Here is a 15,389-nt window from a genome sequence, read left to right as displayed (position 1 = left end):
AACTGTTGTATTTGCATATCCTTTTCCTGTAATTCTACCAACTGCCTTGAGTTAAACAGCTCAGCTGAATTGTCTTCCAGTCTTTCTTCCTGAAATGTCATTAAAAGCAGTGCCAGCTAATTGGACTTCCACACCTTCTCTCTGCCTTTGAACTTCCTATCCTTCTTGTTTCAATCTATGAGCCTGTGATCTTGTTATCACACAATCTAGAAACAATCCAGGATGCTCTCTTTGCAACAATTCAATAGGCTGCTCAACTACCATAGGCATCACCCACATCTGGGACCCAGCTATGTCATTACCCAAAATAAATTGAACCACTGCAATCGGCAATTTTTCCACGACTCCAACAATCACCTCACCTGTTTTCCACTCACTCCATAAATTTACCTTCCACAATGGAATAGGCTTAGCATCTCAGAACCCCACTTATTATCACCTGCTCTTGCAATACTTCCTCTGAACAACAAATATCACTATCTCACAACATTAAGGATTGACTAGCCCCTGTGTCTCTTAAAAATTTAACATCTTTACTTACTCCGCCTTGTACATATGAAAAGATTTCCCCTTTACGTACAAAATCTTGAAACATTTCTGCAACCTGCTCCTCAGAACTCTCTTGGGTAAATTGTGAACACCTTCCCACTTCTTTACCTATCACTGATTCTTCCTGTTTTACCTGTACACAAACCACTGGTTTTTCCTCTGCTTGAACCTCAAAAACCACAGTAATTTTACTTCCAGAGCTTTTCTGTATCCCAATTATCCCAACAGATTTCCCCTGCAGTTTCCAACACACCGACTTCTTGTGTCCAACTTTATTACTATGAAAACACCTCAATTTTCGAGTGTCAATTCTACTCTCAGCACTTGCCTTTGCATTTTGAGAAAAAACTTCCTGGTAATTTCCACCTCATCCTTCACTTCCCTGATTACCCACCTTCCTTTCACCTTCCCACTTTCTATCCTCTGATTTAAAAGGGTGACAAAAAAGGTTTTGATTTATGAGCTAACTCATAATCATCAGCTATTTCTGCTGCTTGTCTTACCATTTTAACCCTAAGTTCCTCCATATGAGTTCTCACTACCTAAGGAATTGAATCTTTAAATTATTCCTAAAGAATTACCTCTCTAAGAGCTGCCTGTGTCATCTCTATCTTTAATGCCTGTATCCACTGGACAAAGTTACATTGTTTTACTCTTCCAAACTCTCTATTAGTTTTCCCAGGCTGTTTTCTCATTTCTAAATTTCTGCCTGTATGCTTCAGGAACCAACTCATATGCACTCAAAATAGCCTTTTTTTTTCCACATCATAAGTCACTGACATTTCTTCCCACAATGAAGCATAAACATCATGTGTTCTACCCATCAACCTGGATTGTAACAGCAATGTCCAGTTTTCCTGTGGCCATTTCATCTGTTTTAGCTACTCAAATGAAATAAAGAATGCTTCAATATCTCATTCTTCAAACTTCAGAAGAGCTTGTACAAATTTAAACATCTTCCCATTGGGCTTTATGTTAAAGGTGTTCTCATCATCAGAACATTCCTCAGCATCTGATGGCTCCTTTTTAAAATCCAGCTTTTTAAGCTGCTACTCTGTGTCTCTTTCCTTCATTTTCTCTGCTATTGCTAACTTTTCCCTCTGGAGATCAAGTTTTCGTATTTCCATTTATTTTTTGAGATAATCTTTTTCTCCCTTTTTCTGCTGCCACTAGTTACAGTTCTTTTCATTTCCAATTCTTTTTCCTTTTCGTTTGCCTCCAATTCAGGTTTTTTCAGTTGCTTTGCTTGTTCAAATTCAAGCCTCTTCATTGCTAACTGAAGTCTCACTACCCCCAGCTGTGACTTACTAGTGTCAGTTATCACTTACAACTTTAAATGCTGTGCTATCAATTCAACTATATCTGCTTCCTTTGCCCCTACAGGTAACCTCAACTGCAACTTATCCACCAACTTTGTTAACTTACCCTTAGATATTTTTTGGACACAATCAGAGTTATATCTTCTACTTCCAAAAAGGTTTTGCTCATGGATACAGCCATTTTTGTAGTCTCACCACTTTAAAAATACCTCACACCAACTCCTGAATTCAAAGTGCTTCTTGTACTTGTAACCTTAAGATTAACCAACTCCAATCCAATCCAGGAATTTCAAATGTTCCCACAAAAAGCCCCAGTTTTGTTATGGCACAGCCAATGGTAAATGCTGAGCTGCTCAAATCCCAAAGGGAAACTTGAAATAACTGCCACATCTGTTTTGCAATTTGCATATTTATTTCAAGATGTATGCCTTGAATTCAGTAGTAATAAGTTCACCAAGGGCTGAATTTTCCCCACGTTGGGGGGGAAGTTGATGGGTGGGCACGTGCAAGCGCGCTTCCGATCGGCGCCCCCAATTGGAGGCATGGCGCCATTTTACGTGGGTGGGCCAATTAAGGCCATGAGGGCGTGACATCCGCTATGCGCTCCCTGTGCAGGCGGGGTGGGGGGGGGGGCGGGGTTTCCTAAAATTGAGAGCTAAGTGCTGCCTCAGGGAGATTGGCTCAAAATGTTAAAAAGCTAAAAATAGAATATTAAAATTTCTCTAACATGTCCCTTCATGTGACAATGTCACATGAGTTGGGACATGTTCATAATTTCCAAAAAAACTTTATTAATATTTTAAAAACCCAACGTGAAACATCATCCCGCCCGTGGATGAGGTTTCATGCTTTTTCTAGTTCCCACCGGGCCTCCTAGCCTGCCCACCAACCTTAAGGTTGGACGGGCAGGTCCACTAATTACTTTAATTGCTCTCTCAATGGCCTCAATTGGCCATTGACAGGTCAGCGGGCGCGCAGCTGATTTTGCTGCGCCCCCGCCTTCCTGAAAATTTATATGGGGCACGGTGACGCCAGGAGTTCCACCCAACATCACCGTGTGTCATTTTATATGTCGGTGAATGGGCCCCGCCCCCCCACTCGCTGATGGTAAAATCCAGCTCTAAGTCTTAGAGGGTTTTCACAAAACTAAATTAAACATTTATTAATAAAATAAATGATTTTAAACACATACATTGGTCTACAAATTACTACTATGATAACCCCTAGCTCCCCTGATTAATCTAACTCCCAGTTACACCTCCGTTAAGGCAACAGTAAAAACACACAGATTTTCAAAGATCCAGGCAAAGTAACATGATACCCTGAACAGTTGTATTCAAAGTGACTTTTCTCAACTTCAGTTCCTTATAGACAGCAGCTTAAGGCTTAGATGCTGCAGGCTTTTCACACTCGTGTTAGACCTTAAAATGCCTGCACTGACACACAGCCTTCTCTCCTTTAGAATGCAAATTCCCATTGTTTCACTATGTCTTTGGATTTTACCTCTCTAATAATAAAAATCTATCATAGTATTAATTTACCAGTAATCTTTGGGAAAAATAAACACACTTTCTTAACTTCTTCTGACTATGTGTAACATTTCACCCTCTCTTTTCAATTCAAGCTGTTGTGGTTTATTTAAAATGCAAATGTCCCCTTTACACCTCACATTCTGAAACTTCACCCATGTTTACCTATTTAGCATTTCAAACCGAACTTCTTTTCTTATATCAACGCCTTCAGACTAGCTGTCTTTAATTCAATTAAGACACACACACACACACCACCACCCCCATAGACACAGACCCCACTATTACTCTACAATAAATTCCAATAACGTTATGATAATTACTATACCTTCCTGACATAATGCATTAATTTATGCTTTATTTCCAGCCTGTTAATTAACCTTGCCAGATGGTCCACTTTGATTTTTACGATTTTCCAAATGAATTGTTGATAATAGAATATATGATAGCACCATGAGATTTTTGTTGTTTTATTTAAGCTCTTTAGCCTTGTACTCTTGCTGGGGTGTAAAATGGCTCAACAATACTTTGTGGTAAACATAATAATGGACATCTTATTTGAACCTTGCTGTTGTGTAACCAGAGCATGCAAAGAAATGCCATTTAAGGAATACAAAGAAAAATTGCATTAAAGCAGACAAATTTGTTGATCACTTAATGCAGTTCCATTTGGGTTATTTTATGTACAATCATCTAAAATATTGACAGTCTTTCAGTTCTTTCTACTTCACACATTCAATGGTTTACCAAAGTTGCTCAAGAATTTTCTGTAGGTACAAAAACGCCACAATTATTTTACAAAAGCAGCTTTTTCTAATTGGTTATGTTTCTCTATTATAATAAAATTGGTGCCTTTAAAAATGTATTTTTGGACAGAGTCTTTGCCAGACTTAAGCGCAGAACCGTCCAAGATTTGCACTAAGTGTGGTAGCATGTGGGAAAAAGAACGTTTACCCGCCGGCCGCAATGGCAGCTTTTCACAGAGTATTGTCCCAATCCTGTCTCATTAATCATGCATTCCTGGGAAACACACCATTTCCATGGTGGGCGGCCTCCAATTCACTCACCATGCCATCACCTCGCTGCTTCCTCATGCTGGGCGCCACATTTAAATTGCAGCCGCGTGCACACCTCTCAGTGCTTCCAGCCCAAGATTGCTGCACAGAAGACATGGCCCCTAAAGGCAAAAGACAGTAGACCACCGATTCAGTGACGCATCCCTGGACCACCTTCTGGACACCGTGGAGGCCTGCCGTTAGACATCCTGTACTCCCGCTCTGGCCCAGGAGGAACAGCAAGAACACCAATCCAGCTTGGGAGTTGGTGGCAGTGGTGGTCAGTGCCAATGCTCTGTAAAAGAGAATAGCCATCCAGTGCCAAAAGAGGATGAATGATCTTCCCTGCTCTGCCAGGGAAAGCCATTACTCTCAACTCTCACACTCACAAACCTACCACACATCCACAGGGATCTCTCTCACTGCCAGTTCAAGGGGCATAATTATTCACTCTCTCACACACATATTCATTGTCCTTATCCCATCCATGGCACCACTCACCACCCACACATGCCAGGCATACTTATCATCTGGCCTGGTAGGTGTCCTGCTTACATTCTCCATATTCATGCAGGACAAGCTGGCACACAACAAAAGGGAGAGGACGCAGACTGGTGGAGGAATGCCCAACATCAAGGTCCTCACAGACTTTGAAAGTAGAGTCATCCAGCTGGCCGGCAAAGATCTGGACCATTCCTGTGTTGACAGTGAGGTCAGCGGTGCTCAACCAAGTGAGGGTCCAGCAGTGCAACATCCATCAGACAACCATTCTGTGAGTGATATGCCCTGTTTCACAGGCCACTGCCATTCACTAATTATCTCTCCTTGCTTTTGCAGGCACATCTGGGAAACAACTGAGGGAACGTGCCAGGTCCTCGAATCAAACCTGAAGGCACCTCAGAAGACGAACCTGCTGAAACCCTCATTGAAAACCCACCACAGTGCTCACCTGCACCCTCCACCAGTGCAAAGACACACACCTCAGTGGAATCAAGCTTTAGAGTAGACTCAGGGTCACAATCTGGTGAGCACGCCAGAAATCTGCTGAGAATGAGTCAGATGACGAGCCTCTGGACTCAGTCATACCTTAGTTGATGAGGTGAAAAGGCAAGCTCTGGAACATCAGGAAGGGATGCCCGCTGCACTCCTTAGATTGCAAGGCACAATGGAGGAGTCTGTCTTCCTCCAGGCTGAGGTGATAACGCCGGCATGCCAACACACAGAGGTCAACACTGATGGGATGGCGGCCGCCATGGAGACCTTGGTTCAAAACATCGGTCCTGCACTACTGTGTGGGCTGAAGTCCATCATTGACGCCATAGTTGACCTCCAACAGTGTCAATGTGAGAAGGGTACGAGGCAGCTCAATCTCACTCCAGCTTCCCCTTCTCCTCAAGGAGTCAGCCATGGGCCCTTGGACATCCATAGGGAGGAGGATCAGCAGGCACATACCCCTGGGTCATCCACCCAGGTGACTCCAGGATTGTCCGTCCCATCCAAATCGTCTCCTCTTGTGACTCCAGAAAATCCAACTCCACAGGCTGAGAAGGGTGCCACTGCCACACAGCAGGATCCTGAAAGCAGGCCAAGGCCCACCAGGCCTCAGCCCTCTGGAACACGCCTGTCAAGGTCTTCACAGACAGGGTGTAGCAGTCAGAAGGCTGCCTCCAGCTCCTCTGTGGATGTTAGGGGAGCACCAAGATGTAGCAGCAGGGTTAGGAAAGTTAAGAAGGTGTAGTTGCACAGCATGGGCACAGGTGTGAATCACTTGTACATGTTATTCACTTTGTTAATAAAGTGCCAAGAGTATCTCTTTGCCCGTAGCTCCTTGTTCTGATGAGCAGTGTTTGTGTCGCTCAGATGTGAAACCTTGGTTCCTGCACAAGATAGAGACAGGTGCCTCAGTCCTGGGCCTCTTCCCTGTGCTTTGTGCAATCTTCCCAGCTCACTGATGGTGCACCTTCACTGTCACTAGCCACATCAGTCATGACTGCACCTCATTGGGGCTTATCATTGCTGCCAGAATGTCCTGGACCAACGGCACAGAGTTCCACCATTCTCTCTGTGTGCTCCCAGCATCTTTGAGATGCGGCTGCCACCCCCATCATCTTATCAGCATCTGTATCCAGTGACAGTATGGTCCTGAAGTGTTCCTCTCACAAAGGATGCCATAGGATCAGGAGAAATTAAAGTTTCCCCGCTGCATCTCCGTGGTATGACCCTGTTCACAGAGTGCAAGTGAGGTGCCATCAACCAGACAGGAGTCAGACATTCACATAAGCTATGTGAGGGTCTATGGAGTGTCCCCACTGCATGTCATCATCATCCTCCTGACTGTAGTGAGTATGGGCATCCGTTGCTTTTCCATGACAGGAGCCTTCTCACAGAGGGTATGTGCGCTACCATCAGCCAGGCGAGTCAAATGTTCATAGATGCAATGTGAGGATCTATGATGTCTCCTCACTGCATGTCATCATCATCCTCCATGGATCCAGCAGCTATGAGGGTTTCCTGAGCATGCCTGCCTCGTCTGGCCAGTGTGATGGCCTCATTGCCGTCATTTTCACCTTCGAGGACCACCTCAACCTTATCCCCGTGGACATTCTCCTCATCGGACAAGACGTTCCTCTCCCCATTGCAATGCCAGGTTGTGAAGGGCACAGCAGGCGGCAATGATGCGTGACACTCTCTGTGCACTATATTGCACGGCTCCACCAGACCTGTCCAGACACCGGAACCTGATTTTCAACATTCCGATGGTTTGCTCCACCAAGTTGCGCATTGTAGCATGAGTCTCGTTTTACCTTTTCTCTGCTGCACTCTGAGGCTGCCGCATTGGTGTCATCCTCTGCGGGTAGCCCTCCTCCCTGAGGAGCCAACCCTGCAGTCTCCGTGGACCCTGGAAGACATTAGGGATCTGAGACCTACTGAGAATGTAGGGGTCATGGACACTCCCTGGGAATTGTGCACAGACCTGCTGGATGCATTTGTGGGGATCGCACACCAGCTGAACATTCAGCGAGTGAAAGCTCTTGTGGTTGACATAGTTGACCGCTTGCTGCCACTGTTATGATCCCAGCTGAGATTACCCCTGGATAAGCCTGATCCTAGGGTGGAATCCAGCTGGAACCCAGGAAGGAACGTGGAGAGTAGCTACTGAACAGAGTCACAGGAATCAGCGCATGAACTTCTAACAAAAGAATAAAACATTTATTCAATAAGAAAAGATGAACTATGTTACAATGCTCCTTCACCCACAACTATACCTTTACAAATATATACAGATTTGTAAGTATAACACTAGTTACATAAGTTGTTTTATACTTTAATGTTCACAGTAAGTACACAGTCAATGTAAATCTATGGCACCCAGTGGCCAGACACACCACATTCTGCAACCAAGTGACAGAAGACAAATCAACCAGATGCTATGGATCGCTCCTCAACTCCCCCCAGAGGCATGTGTCACTGTAAGCCAATCAGTCTCACTGCACTCCATTTTTCACATGAGCATTTCCAATCTCCACTCCAAGGATTCGCTTTGGAATCTTCTTTCAAACCAACACTTTCTCTCAGACGCTTCCTGCAAGGGTTCACCTCCAGGGTTTCGAACTCTCCTTCCGATGTCCCTCTCCCCTGGATCACCACATACGTCCAAGCTGTCTTCCACGCACTCTCTCTCACCGACTCAGCCGTCAGCAGTATACCACTACTTCACATGCCATAGCAAAGCATTACAGACCTTCAGCTGTCTCTTTGGACCTTCTTACTTCTTGCAAGCTTTTCTCACTTTAAGTTGCTTTCTGCAGCTTTTGTCTCTTTAAATTTGAAGCTTTGAACCATTCTCTCTGCCCCTCACTCTTAACTTAATTAACAGGACTCTTTTCCAGGCTCATGTCCTTCCTTTGACTAGAAGATCTGCTTGGGACTTTCCCCTATTTCTGCCTCACTCCTTGGCCTTGGGACCTTTTGGTTCTTTTGGGAAATCTGCTCTCTGCAATTCCCTCTCCAGGTGTCTACTCTCTCTGGAATCCTGGCTTCAAAGTGAACTCAAAAGTGCTGTTTCTTTAGTTTTTCTGCATGTGTCTGTGGGAGGGACCTGCCTTTTTGGACCCCTGTTGCTTGGCAACAGCAGTGTTTGTTCTACTCTTGTGTTTGCTTAACTTAGCTGCCACAGTCATAAAACTCTCATTAGAAATGCAAGCACCTTTTAAAGTGAAATTAAAACTCAATTTGACCTTTTTTAACACACACATACAGAAATACAAATCAAACTTAAACTTTAAAGCACCAGGGAGATCTGAGTGCCAGGTGAGTGCAGTCGATGGCACCCTGCACCTGTGGAAAATCTGAGATCTGGGCAAATCCCAGCACTCCTGCATCCTGGCTTTCCTGATCCCAGGTGAAATACACAAAGTTGTGTGCCTTCGTGAAGATGGCGTTTGTGACCTCATGGGTGCATTTGTGCGTGGAGACTTGTGATATTCCACAGAGGGCGCCTGTGGAGCACTGAAAGGAGCCACTGGTGAAAAAATTGAGCATCGCGGTCACTTTCACAGCCGCTAGCATGGACCAAATCCTGCAGCCAGGCGGAAGATGTGACCGACCAATTTCCTGGATATGCGCAGTCTTTGGCAACACTGGTTCTTGGTCATCTTTAAGAATGACAAGCAACGTCTATGGACCCTGAGTTTAGCTGGGCACCAACCAGCGACGGCTTGCTGCGGCTCTTAAGTGGCGTACGCAGGAGCCCCAGCTGGCCCTTTTTAGGGGTGCTGCTCCTCCATCTGCCCAGCTAGGTGCCTCCATCACTTCTCCTTCATCTCTGCCCTCTGTAAGCAATGAGGCATACAGATAGGTCACCAGGCTCCATGCTCCTGATGTTGTACACCTGCAGGACGAAAGTGAGAGATGCGTGGGTGAGCATGGGTGTACTTAGAACCTCTCTTGGTTACATCTGAAGGCCCCTTACCGCATCCCAGAAAGTGTTGGCCACCAGTTGGATGGCCAGAGTTTAGTGCGCTGCATGGCTGCCCGAAAACCCACCCACCTCTGCCCCACACCAACTGACCGATTGGCCGCAGCTTTGTCCACTGGACTGTATGCTGTGCTCTTAGCTCAGGTGCAGGCATTCTCCTGACCCACACTGCAAGGCTGCACTGTTAGCTTGAACCATGGGGGAGACTGGTCCAAACTGGAATGGTGATATTGCAAGGGGCTGTGAGCATCTTCATCAGTGACTGCTCCATGGCCAGCTTGAGCAAGGAGATTGTACAACATGCCCAGTCGTCCAATTGTTCTGCAGTCCACTAAAACACTCATTTGCTTGAAGTCTGTGCCTGAGGGGGTGAAAAGTTCTGGAGCATTTTGTGGCATTTTCATGCCTCTGCGTTGCTTGAGTGGGCAGATGAGCTCGAGGCTCCACTCCAAGCATGTCAATGTGGCTGTGTCTGAACTGTCTCAGCTGTGGAGGAATGGTCACTTTATACAATGTTTCCCTAATGCATGTCCACTTCCCTCCCCTCAACCCCTTCACATGCTTGTGCACTATCATCAATCGCAGTGCAGCCCTTACCCAACACCTCCTCCCGCACTGCCCCATCCACCCCACTTGCCTCAACCACAGTGTAGCATTTGCCCTGGCAACGCACTGTCACCCAGCTAGGAAATTGCGACTTGCCGTTGCCCTCAACCTTGAGGCCCAACAGGTGACCCTCGCAAGTGCTGCACAGCGTTACTGTGCAATCACCTCCGAGTTCCCCTTGAAGATCAGCTTGCCAGGCGCATACCTTATAAATGCTGTAATGAAATTGCACACCGATGAGCTCGGATGATCCAGTGTGGGGGTGATGATTCCGGCGAGCTGGGCTCATAATGATTTGCAGATGTATTACAATTAAATTCCCAACGTGCGGCGGCAGGAAGCGTGGCCCACCATCGACAGGCGGAGTGGATGATTGCAAACTGGTTTCACGACATCGTGAAACTGATTTTTGGCCATATTGTCCACTCACGCCCACCATGATGCCCGACACCAGCAGGCATGGAAAACTCTGCCCTTTGTGCCTGATGGAAATTGCGCTCTTGTGAAAATGTCATGAGCCCTTTTGAATATGTGTTCAGCTCACTTGACAATGGAATCAATATATCATCTGGGTAAATTATTAGGTGTTGAGCCCCATCAGGTTTGCCAATTTTGCTGTTTTCCGGTATTTCATAGCTTTTATACCACAAATGGTACAGAAAATAGCTCATTTGTGGCAAAACATTTAAGTTAGTATGTTTACTGTCATTTTAATCGCTCCACCATTTGTGGCTGTTCCTTCAGCTGCCTAGACCCCAAGCTCTGGCACACCCTCCTGACACCTCCCTTCCTTGTTTTCCTCTTTTAAGAAACTCCTTGAAACCCACTTGTTTCACCAAGCTTTTGGCCATCTCACCTAATGTCTCCATATGTGGCTCGGTGTCATATTTTATAGTGCTCCTGTGAAGCACCTTGGGATGTTTCATTATGTTAAGGTCCTATATAAATGTAAGTTGCGTTGTTCTTCTGTAGCCTTGTAAAACTGTATGATACAGCAAGCATTGAAACAATGGTGATGCAATGTGAAGTGACCAAATCAGTTTGGAGAGCATTACTAATTTGTGCATTACCTCACATTTGCATTGCATTGAAAGAAAACTGGAATGAGGTTTGCATTTGCAATTAAATTCAGTTTTCAAGTGGGAAAAATCTAAGCCACTTGCTTCGTGAATACTTTAATTACGGCAAGACCCAGAGACCCACAGCATGGAAGATTGTTGTAGAAACTGAGACCTGCAGTCTGGAGGGTGACTATGCTGCAGGTTTTGAATTGGAATATAAATTGTGAATAATAAATTGCATTGAGGAGGGGATGCTGGCAAAGGAATCGGTATTGCTAATTAAATAATTTATTTTCTAGTTTAGAGCCATTTACAAAGCAACTCAATATAAATGATCAATAATTCACTCAAAAATTATCATTGGCAAGCTGTTGGACAAAAGCCTTTGCCCAGTGTAGTACAAACATTGTCGACAATACCACTTCCCCCTGGCTGTGCAGTGTCATGGACAGAGTTTTTCTTATTGTTGTCTGTGACCAAAGTGTTTTAATGTATGTGGTTAGTGTGCTTTCTTATCCTCAAAGGGATTTGTCCCAAATTAAAGGATTTCCAGCAGCAAGCTTTTGTGAATTTAAAAATAAAGAAGATTATTTATTATCTCACACTTGCCCCAGAGGTTTCTTAAATGGCTAGACACGTTAGATGCAGAAAGAATGTCCCCTCAGCTGGGGTGCCGAGAATCAGAGGACACAGTCTCAGAAAAGGGGCCATTTCGAACTGAGATGTGGAGGAATATCTTCACTCGGAGGGTGAATCTTTGGAGTTCTCTACTCCAGAGTGCTGTGGAAGCTCAGTATTGAGCATGTTCATGTCAGAGATTGATAGATTTTTAGATACTAATGACATCAATGGATATGGGAATAGCGTGAGAAAATGGCATTAAGTTAGATGATTATCCATAATCTAGTTGAATGACGGAGCAGGCTTGAGGGGATGAATAGCCTACTCCTCCTATGTTCCTAAGCAGGGAAGTCAATACCAGGAAGCATAGATTTAAACTAATTGGTAGAAAAATTGAAGGGAAGTTGAGGAGAAATTATTTTTCTCAGAGCCTCTTCAGCATCTGAAACTCACTGCCTGAAAGAGTGGTAGATGCAGAACCACCACCCCAACCTTCCACCCCCACCACCATCCCCCCCACGCCCACCACATTTAAATAGCACTTAAATATGTACTTGAAATGCTGTCACCTACAGGTCTACAGACCAAGAGCTTGAAAGTGGGATTAGATTGGATAGCTCTTTTTCAGCAAATATGGATATGTTGGCCTTATTTTATTCCATAAATTTCTGTGATTCTAACTCCCAAAGCCTTTGTACAAGCCATTAGTCAGGATTGTGATGGAAAACTACCATCTAGAAGAACAAGGGCAGCAGGCACATGGAAACACCACCACCCAGAAGTTCCCCTCCAAGCCACTAAGCAACCTGACTTGGAAATATATCGCTGTTCCTTCACTGTTGCTGGGCCAAAATCCTGGAACTTCTCTCCTTAATAGCACTATGGGTGTACTAACACCACATGGACTGCAACAGTTCGAGAAGGCAGCTCACCACCACCTTCTCAAGGACAATTAGGGATGGGCAATAAATGCTGGCCTAACCAGCAACGCCTACAACCTGTAAACGAATAAAAAGAACTATCCATTTGCTTTGATGGGTGTAGCTGCAACAGCATTGAAGGTCAACATTATCCAGGACAAAATAGTTTGCTTGTTTGGCACTTCGTTCACTTGCATAAGCATCCACACCTTTCACCACTTTCAGGACCTGATTGCAGTGTGCAGTATCTACAGGGTGTTTCTCAACATCTCACCTTCTTTGGCACCAGTTCCTAGAAGGACAAGCGTAGCAGTTGCAGGAACACCATTACCACCAAATGCTCCCTTCCCCAACCACCCTCCCCCACCATCCTGACTTGTCAGTGACACCCACATCTCAAGTTTGAATTTAAAACGTTGTTTCGTTGAGTACCAGTTGCTATAGTTCTGTGGCTGGACAAGTATGGTAATAAACATTGGACTGTAACAAATGCTGACTGTTCTGTTTCATATTTCTAAATTGGCAGTTTCTTTTCTCTTTATTTATGCTTTGTTGCTTGTTAATACTGACCTTTCTGAGCACATTCACTGAAACCGGAAGATTTTTTGTTTGGAACGGAAATGGAAAATAAGAGCGCCTTTAGAGTCAGCTGTACCTGGTGGAGTTGAATGAGCCCTGTTGCAATCACCATCCCTGTGTAAACTTACAGATTGTTTGGGTGTTGGGTCTAATTCAATGCTGCAAACTTAGTAAAAATGGTGCATAATTTCTGTAATATTAATGTCAAGCTATTATTGCAGTCATCATCGTATAGCACAGTTTTTTGTAGAGTGAGCAGCATGGCTGCATTGGGTTGACTGGTGTGCATTCCAAATTTATTTCATATTGTGTTCATTTTCCTGTTCAGGGCCATATTTGGCCCATAGTTTGTTGGTATTTCCTCTCAGTAGACAGAAATAATTGCTTTACAGGGCGGATGGTGAAATGTATTTACCTATTAAATCTCTAGATTTTATTGCTTGTGTAAAATGTGATGCAAAACATAATAGAATTATAGTTTTATTCACCATTTCATTGTTCAGTTAAGTTTCAGGAAATTAGCTGATCATCAACTACTTTTCTGCTTTTACCTTAATCTCATATGTATGTCATAATCTTTATTTTGCTGTCTGTAAAATGATTAAAAACTGATAATCAGTGCTTTTTACTTTCTGGTTTGCTGCCTGTGAGAATTCTTCAGTCTGATTGGCTATTTAGCCTGCTTGATAATTTCACTGTTCCTGGATGCCAAAGATCCCCTATAGATGGCATCAGAATAAAGTTGATGTTGTAATAGGGGAATTTGCATCAAAGAGCCCACTAAATCTTTGTGAGCACTTTCTTTAAGGTCAGTGGTGAGAGCTGTCCCTTTGCTATTAGCAGCAAATTCTGAGGCAGTGGAGGTAGAGGAAGATGTTAAAGAGCAACAGGGTACAAGATTAATATTGCTTCAAATTAATCTAACTTTAATATGAAGATGTAGGTTACTCTGTCTCTTATCTTTGAAGCGTTATTACTGATAGTTGCCAAATGGTTTAATCACAGAGTGTGAAATAAATAATAGATGCAGATTCAGTGGCATACAAAGGTTATGTGTGGACAGTAAATGATTCTCTCATGAAACTTATCCTTGTGCTAAAAATCTAACTGCCCTTGCTGCTGTTATTTGTTGCAGCTGAAATTTATTTATCTGTAAACATGGCGTTAAGCGTGGCTCATGAGATCCTGCTTCTGGGCACCTAGAAAGACCCATTGACATTAATGCTGTGGGTTGTGGTGTTATCCATGACAGATGGATGTCTGTCTGATTTTCGGGGAAATTTTTTTAAAACTGCTGGCTGTCAGGAAAATATAATAATTTTCATGTTATTAGAATTTATTGTAAGGTAGGAATAATGGGATCTGGGTAGTGTATGTTTGTGTCTGCGTGTATGTGGGGGACTTAATTGAGTTAAAGATAGCTGTCTGAAGGCTTTGATGTATCCGAAGAGAAGCTAGGTTTGAAATGTTAAATAGGTAAACATGGCCGAAGTTTTAGAATGTGTGGTGTAAAGGGGAAATTTGCATTTTTAGATAAACCAGAGTAATTTGAATTTCAAAAGACGTGGTGAAATGTTACACTTAGCCAGAAGAAGCTAGAATGTTTATTTTCCCAAAGCTTATTGATAAAATTGGTACTATGTAATACTTTTATTATTAGAAAAGTAGAGCGGAAAAGACATACTGGGACAATGAGATTTACATTAAAAAGGGAGAAACCTGTATAAAAGAGATCAGGTTATGGGTAAGAGAAAGGCATTCTAAGATCCAAAATTGTGAAAAAACCTCTAAACCTCAAGTTGCTGTCGACAAGTACTGAAGTGAAGAAAACTCACTTTGAATTTAACTGTTCAGGGTATCGTGTTACTTTGCCTGGGTCTTTTAAAATCTATGTGTTTTACTGTTGCCTTAATGGAGGTGTAACTGGGAGTTAGATTAATTAGGGGAGCTAGAAATTATCATAGTAATTTGTAAACCTATGTATGTTTTAAAATTTTTTTTTTATTAATAAAGGTTTAATTTAGTTTTGTAAGAAACCTACAAGACTCGGTGGTCTTATTACTGAATTCAAGGCACACATCTCGAAATAAATACAAATTGTAAAATAGTTGTAGCAGTTGTTTCAAGTTTCCCTCTGGGATTTGAACAGATCAGCATTTAGCATCCTCTGTG

The 15,389-nt window shown here is 43.6% G+C and overlaps 1 protein-coding gene across 5 annotated transcripts in view; it reads left to right on the top strand.

Annotated features, from left to right (window-relative positions):
- atrnl1b (attractin-like 1b) overlaps window positions 1–15,389 on the top strand; it is a 1,047,255-nt gene that overhangs the window by 813,745 nt on the left and 218,121 nt on the right. The window contains exon 27 of one of the 5 annotated variants that reach the window (XM_078564668.1): window positions 12,408–12,689. The exons of the other annotated variants lie outside the window; for them this stretch is intronic. Coding sequence (XP_078420794.1) covers window positions 12,408–12,674 — 267 coding nt within the window. The 3' untranslated portion in view covers window positions 12,675–12,689. Of the gene's footprint in view, window positions 1–12,407; window positions 12,690–15,389 lie in introns of those variants that run through there. 5 annotated transcript variants of the gene reach the window in all.

The sequence above is a fragment of the Cetorhinus maximus genome, chromosome 20, assembly GCF_964194155.1.
Source record: "Cetorhinus maximus chromosome 20, sCetMax3.hap1.1, whole genome shotgun sequence".
In the NCBI taxonomy this organism is placed as follows: Eukaryota; Metazoa; Chordata; class Chondrichthyes; order Lamniformes; family Cetorhinidae; genus Cetorhinus; species Cetorhinus maximus.
Note: the sequence above shows the minus strand (reverse complement) of the source record. Positions and strands in the feature narration are given on the sequence as shown.